Below are 7,556 nucleotides of genomic sequence, written 5' to 3' on the forward strand. Positions count from 1 at the left end.
TGATATTTGGAATTTGAAATTGGGTTTGAATATACATTTCACTTGAAAAGATATTGCAGTTTTGTGAGTGGGGGAAAAAAATCACTTTTTTGCTTTTGAAAATAATTTTTGAATTTTTTTAAAAACTTACAAAATTTCATGGACAAACACATTTTTTTAAAAAAAAAATAAATTATTTTTTATGGAGAAACGGGTCCTTAAGCAGCCTCACAACTTTGCTTAGCAACTGAGCTTCTGGAGGGTAGCTAAATTTAGATAGCCTCACAACTTTACTAAGCCTTTGAGCCTAATTTTTTTATTTCATTACTTCCTCCGATCCAAAATAAGTAATTTTTTATTTTTATTTTAGATCCAAAATAAGTGATTTTTCCAGATTTTATGAATTAATTAATTATTTTTTTTCTACTTTGCCCTTGGAGTAAATAATGTTGGAATATGTATTAGCAGTGTTTATGTGAAAAAATAGTAAATGTTAATATGGTCAATTTCATTGCTAACTAATATTAAAAGGTAAATTTTTTAATATGTGTGAAAACAAAAAAAAACAAAAAAAAAACTCTTATTTTGGATCGAAGGGACCAACGCAACGGCTTCATAAAATAAGAGAAGTAAAGGAAAAATAATAACGAGGGTCATTTTCATTTAGAAACAGACTAGTATTTAAAGAGGACAGAGTGCAAAAAGAGAAAACAAAGCATAGTTTGTCAACAATCAGCCTATTGAATTGAATTAAATTCATGGACTGGACTTGGAACTATGTCTTTTGGTCTATTACTAGTATCTTGATTCCATTATTATTACTCCTACACTTCCGCCGGCGAAGATCAAACAAAAATCGCCGGTACCTGCCACCCGGGCCACGAGGGTGGCCCGTGTTTGGCAACATGTTCGAACTCGGCGACGAGCCACACAAGACACTGATGGGTCTAAAACAAAAATACGGTCCAGTGGTTTGGTTAAAGCTCGGTTCTATTAACACTATGGTGATTCTCTCTGCGGAAGCCGCAGCGGAGTTTTTCAAGAACCACGACGTGGCTTTCGCGGAGAGGTCAGTAACTGAAGTGATGAAATCACACGAATATTATAAAGCGTCTCTAGCTTTAGCACCCTACGGTACTTACTGGCGTATCATGAAACGAATCATGACCGTTCAAATGTTAGTCAACAAACGGATCAATCAAACAGTTGACATTCGACGAAAATGTATCGATGATTTAATCGAATGGATAACTAATGAAGGTAGAATTAACTCCTCTGGTGGAATTCATGTAGCTAAATTTATATTTCTTGCTTCGTTTAACATGTTGGGAAAGCTGTTATTATCGCGCCAATTAGTCGATCCGAAATCAGAAAACGGGTCTGAATTTTTTTCTGCTATGGTTGAGTTAATGGAATGTTCTGGACATCAGAACATTGTAGATGTATTTCCATGGCTGAGATGGATAGATCCTCAAGGTTTGAGGAAGAAGATGGATCGTGGACTTGGGAAAACTATTGAAATTGTTTCGGGTTTTTTAGACGAACGGTTTGAAGAATTAGAGAGAACGGGAGAGAAGAAGGAGGATTTTTTGGAAGTTCTGTTGGAATATGAAGGCAAAGGCAAGGATGAACCTGAAAACCTATCAGATCATGAACTCATCTTGATTATTCTGGTAATTTTGCATATTTGTTATATATATTTTTGGGTAAAGGATTTTTACATTACTAGTACATTTAGTTCGTTATAACATGTTATTACTCTATTTTAACTCCTAAATTATACTAAGTGGGCGTTTGGACATAAAAATTGTAAAAATTTGAAAAAAGTAATTTTTTTGAAGTGAAAATAGTACTTAAAAATTAGAGTTGTATTTGGACATGAATACAACTTGGAGCCGTTTTTGAATTTTTGAGTTATTTGAAGTGAAAATTTTGAAAAATAGTTTTTTTGAGTTTTTCAAATTCCATAATTCAACTCAAGTGAAAATTTGAAATTTTCATGGCCACACATTAATTTTGAAAAAAGTGAAATTTTTTCCAAAGAAAGTAAATTTTTTTTATGGCCAAACGGGCCCTAAACTTTTACTATGAAGAATTAGTTGTTACAGTTCAATTTAGTGTGATGGTGTAAAAAAAATCTATACATTGTGCACATAATTTACACTCTTTTAACTCAATCCTTAAATTTAGTTACACTAGCATTGATTTAAATGAGGGAACAATGGAGAAAGAGGGCAGAACAACAGAATGTAACAGAAAAATCTTTTGTGCAGGTTTATTCACCTTTACATATTGAGACCAAACAGTTTTTTAAACGAAAAAATTTATATTTGCAAATTCTAAAATAGGTTTTTTACAGCTTGTTTGGAAGGTTGTTACCTATTGTATTGTATCATACTGTTATTTTAAATACAATGTTTGTTTTGGTTGTTACTTATATTTTATTGTATTGTACCATTAAATCCATCGTTACGTAACGATGAAATGTGTCACTATATATAACGACCGTTTTGGTATGGTCGCAGCGTTACCTTGTCTTTTTCTCTCAATCTCACCCTTCATTATTATTAAATAATTTTATTTATCATTTACCCTACCTTTTTATATACCGCATCATAAGTTTGCTTTATAATATTGCAAGTTTATTCATCATATTACTGGTGCGTGATACCATGAAACGACAGCAAAACGGCACAATCCATCCAAATATTGTATTCATCAAACAATACAGTACAGTACAATACAATACGATACGATACATTATGAAACGATATATGATACAATACGATAGATGCATTACTGACACTAAACAATTTAATTGTACTAATTGGTTAAATGCAGGAAATATTTTTAGCTGGTTCAGAGACAACAAGTAGCAGTATAGAATGGGCAATGACAGAGTTGTTAAGCAATCCAGAAGCAATGAACAATGTCAAAGCCGAGCTAGCTGAGATTCTTGGAAATAACAAGAAAATCGAAGAAGCTGACATTGATAATCTAAAGTATTTACAAGCTGTTGTTAAAGAAACGTTAAGATTACACCCACCAATTCCATTTTTAGTTCCTAGAAAGGCAATTAAAGAAACTAAATTTATGGGGTATAATATCCCGAAAGATACACAAGTTTTCGTGAACGTTTGGGCAATTGGAAGAGATCCCGAATATTGGGAAGATCCTTTTGATTTTAAGCCAGAGAGGTTCTTGGATTCGAAGATTGAATATAGGGGTCAGAATTTTGAGTTTATTCCGTTTGGTGCAGGAAGACGGATTTGTGCTGGAATTCCACTTGCTCATCGAATGTTGCATTTGCTATTGGGATCATTGTTACATGAATTTGATTGGGAGATTGATAATTCTGTTCTTGATGAGGTATTGGATACACAGGACAGAATGGGTGTGACTGTTAGAAAATTAAAGCCATTGAAAGCAATTCCAAAGAGAAAAAATGTGAGTGTAATGTACGAAAATTGATAAGTAGAAGTCTCCCATTGAAGGCCATTTAAAGCTTTACTTTCGAATAATTTTTTGAGTTTGTTAGTTGTTTGGATTGGGTGTTGTTCCAGCTGATTGTAAATATCAAAAGGAGTTCAAGATTTAAATTTGAAGTGATTTGGAGTAGATTTGAGTTAAATTTTAGAAAAGACGCACGGAAGAATACGAAGACAGTTTTTTGTATAATCTTGTATAATAGTGTATATGAGTGTATAAACACATCTTATACACTATTATACACTTTTATACGCCTTTATACAAACATCTATAGACGACCTTCTTTCACGATTTTCAATTGCAATTCTTGTTCAAAACCAGTCCAAATCTCCACTAAATGGCTTCAATTTTTTTATACAACCTCCTTATACTATTTCTAACAAGTTTAAATAATACCCACTCCAAAATTCTCACGAAATCAAATTTGAAATTTAAACCCACATATTTAAGCTTGTTAAAAATCAAATTTTCACTACCCAAGTGGATTTGATTTGTTGAACTAATATTTGATTCACAGTTACTGATTCGAAAGTTAACTTAAAAGCTTGAGCAATCTTTTCTAAAAATTAAATAGTAATTTCGAGAACTTATTGAGTTGAATGTTGAGTATTACCCTATTATTTTTGGGCTAGTTGATTGTAAATTAAAATATGAGTTATAAAATTAAAAAATAGGGAGCCCAATTGTTGTTACATAAAATTTTTCCCTATATTTTATGATGAGATTCACTGACGTGGCAAGTTTAATTTTTTTTTAAATAGTTAATTTATTAATTAAGATCTCCGGTCAATTTTTAGAGCTCAACCTAACCCAATACCAGACCCTACTCACCCTTTTTGTTTTAAAAATGCCCGGGCAATCATATTTTCGGGTGTGTTTGATATAACGGAAAATATTTTTCGTGGAAAATATTTTTTTGGAAAACAAGTACTAATTTTATTGATTTTTCGGTATTTGGTACGCAAATTAAGGAAAATGACTTCTCAAGATTATTCATAAATTTAGACATAATACACATGAAGCCATAAACTTTCAAACCAATAACCTTACGAACCCACATTTTTCATAAGCTTTCGAACCGCTAAACTTTCAAAACTACGGAATTTCTAACCCGTAAACATTATAATTTCTAAACCCGTAAACTTTCAAACACATAAACCTCCGAACTCATAACTTTTGAACTTGTAAAATTTTGAACCTTTAAACCAATAAATAAAAAAGTAAAACTGAAAAATATATCAAAAAATATTTTTTCCGAGGGGGGGGGGGCAGAAAAACGAAAAAAAGAATTTGAAACTAGGGTGGGTGGTGCAGAAAAAAGAAAAAACAAAAATTTGAAATTGCAATAAAAAAATAATATTCTGTGGTAACGGAAAAACTGAATTTGGAAAAGAAAAAAAAACCTTTTTTGGAGAGAAGGGGTGGGGTGGGTTGGTAAGGGTAGGGAAGGTTGAGAAGGAGTTTTGGAAAATGTTTTCCCTTCTCTTGATAAGGAAAATATTTTCCTCCAATTGGAGGAAAATGAGTTCATAAGGAAAATATTTTCCAAAACATTTAAGCCAACCAAACATGGGAAAATTGAAAAATATTTTCCGGAAAATGTTTTCCTTCATACCAAACACACCCTTCGTGTTTATTGTTTGGGGATTAACACTTTTGCAGACTAATGCTCGATCATCCATGTCAAGCGAGGGTCGAGAACATGTACAACGTTGATGAACAGTAGGCGAAAAGGTAGAGAGTATATTCTTTGCTCAATGATAAGATGATGTTACAAATGATTGGATCCCCTTTATATAATAGGGGAATCCCTAAATAAGGAATATTTCTATTTACAGTAAGAAATATTCTTGGTACAGCTGTCTAACCGCCTAGTACGAAATCGTACAATCCTATTCCGGAATTTGCGCCATTATCATGGGGACATGGCTAGAATCTAGCTTAGTCTATAACAAATCCATAACGGTACTATTCCGAGGTCGAACACACTCGCCCCCGATATGTATCACGCTCCGTCTTCGAACTCGGGTCTGGTCCCTCGAGTTCGAACTTGGTCTTACCTAGACTCAGACTTCGGACGACCTCTCGAGTATATAGATCGAAGGCATTCGATCTCGACCGTATACAGATAGTCCCCGTTTCATGAAAGGCCACGGGGATAGGACTGAATGGAGTTGTTCTCCGGGCTGATGGATCATCGGTGAAAATCGCTGACACTTATCACATTTTCTGACAAATTTCTTAGTATCTTTTTCCATGCTATCCCAGTAGTAACCTGCTCTGATAATTTTGCAGACCAAAGACTCGGCACCGGAATGGTTCCCACGAGTGCCTTCGTGGATTTCTCGTAGAACATAATTGGTGTCCCCTGGCCCCAAGCATACCACCGATGGTCCATCGAATGTTCTTCTGTACAATGTTCCATCTCCATCTAATGCAAACCTGGCAGCCTTGGCTCGTAAGGTTCTCGATTCTTTGTGGTACGATGGGAGTTTTCCACTCTTCAAATAGTCTATATACTTGTTCTTTTAGTCCCATGTTAAACTCGTTGAATTTATCTCGGCATGACCCTCTTCAACCACGGACCTCAACAATTGGACGACAGTCCCTGGGATAATGTCATCTTCTTCGACCGAGGATCCCAGATTAGCAAGTGCACCGGCCTCACTATTTTGTTCCCGAGGCACATGATCCAGAGTCCACTCCTTGAAGCGGTACAAAGATACCTGTAGCTTGTCCAAGTATCGTTGCATTCTATCCTCTCGAACCTCGAAACTTTTGTTCACTTGGTTTACCACCAATAAAGAATCGCACTTGGCCTCGATGACTTCTGCTCCCAAGCTTTTAGCTAGCTCGAGACCTGCAATCACGGCCTCATACTCGGCCTCATTGTTAGTTAATCTTGGATTTTTGATAGATTGCCTAATGGTATCACCCATGGGTGGCTTTAAAACAATGCCGAGCCCGGACCCCTTCACATTCGAGGCACCGCCCGTGAAAAGGGTCCATACCCCCCGACATTGTACCCGAGCTTAGAAGGAGTTCTTTCTCCACTTCGGGTACGAGGGTCCGCGTAAAAAAAAGCCATGAAGTCAGCTAGGATTTGAGACTTGATGGTCGTTCGAGGTTGATATTCGATATCGTACCCGCTAAGTTCGACAGCCCACTTGGCCAATCGGCCCAATAGCTCGGGCTTATGCAAAACATTTCGAAGGGGGTAGGTGGTTAATACACATATAGGATGGCATTGAAAGTATGGTTTTAACTTTTGAGATGCGCTTATCAATGCAATTGCTAATTTTTCTAAATGATGGTACCTAGTTTCAGCGTCTCCTAGAGTTCGACTTACGTAATAAACAGGAAATTGCGTACCTTGCTCTTCTCGAACTAGTACCACACTTACCACTATCTCGAACACTGCCAAATATAGGTAAAGTTTTTCATCTACCTTCGGGGTGTGAAGCAAAGGCGGGCTCGACAGATATCAATTTAATTCTTCTAAGGCTTGCTGACATTCCGGAGTCCATGCAAAATCGTTTTTCTTTTTGAGCAAGGAAAAGAACCGGTGACTCCGATCCAACGACCTTGAAATTAATCGTCCCAAGGCATCTATTCGTCCTGTTAGCCTTTGCACGGCCTTCACACTATCTACAATCGTGATATCATCGATAGCTTTGATCTTGTCGGGGTTGATTTCGATACCTCGATTTGACAGATATCGATTTGTTCAAGTCCTTATAGTCTACACACATTCTAAGTTTGTTTCCTTTTTTAGGAACTACAACTACATTGGCTAACTACTCGGGATACTTTACCTCCCGTATAGATCCTATTTTAAGAAGTTTGGTTACCTCGTCCTTTATGAAAGCATGCTTTACCTCGGACAGAGGCCTCCTTTTTTGCTTCACCGGTTTGAACCCGGGATCGGTGCTTAGCTGATGCGTGGTGATTTCCGGTGGAATACTTGTCATATCTAAATGAGACCAAGCAAAGAAATCCATATTATCAATAAGAAATTGAATGAGTTTTTTCTTGAGTTTTGCGGTCATACCCGTTCCCAGGTATACCTTTTTCTCAAGCATATGTTC

The 7,556-nt window shown here is 36.0% G+C and overlaps 1 protein-coding gene across 1 annotated transcript; it reads left to right on the forward strand.

Moving 5' to 3' along the window:
• Positions 1–698: 698 nt before the first annotated feature.
• Positions 699–3,559, forward strand: LOC109210460 (cytochrome P450 76A1-like). The gene is made up of 2 exons (XM_019373879.1): positions 699–1,652; positions 2,821–3,559. The coding sequence occupies exons 1-2, from the start codon at positions 738–740 to the stop codon at positions 3,448–3,450; spliced, it is 1,545 nt and encodes a 514-aa protein (XP_019229424.1). The 5' UTR covers positions 699–737; the 3' UTR covers positions 3,451–3,559.
• The last annotated feature ends 3,997 nt before the right edge of the window (positions 3,560–7,556 follow it).

The sequence above is a fragment of the Nicotiana attenuata genome, unplaced genomic scaffold, assembly GCF_001879085.1.
Source record: "Nicotiana attenuata strain UT unplaced genomic scaffold, NIATTr2, whole genome shotgun sequence".
Lineage (NCBI taxonomy): Eukaryota > Viridiplantae > Streptophyta > Magnoliopsida > Solanales > Solanaceae > Nicotiana > Nicotiana attenuata.

Excerpts from the sequence above, each read along its gene's own strand:
- LOC109210460 (XM_019373879.1), top strand. The coding sequence starts at position 738 with ATGGACTGGACTTGGAACTATGTCTTTTGGTCTATTACTAGTATCTTG. Across the intron at positions 1,653-2,820 it reads AACTCATCTTGATTATTCTG|GAAATATTTTTAGCTGGTTC; the intron begins GTAATTTTGCAT and ends GGTTAAATGCAG.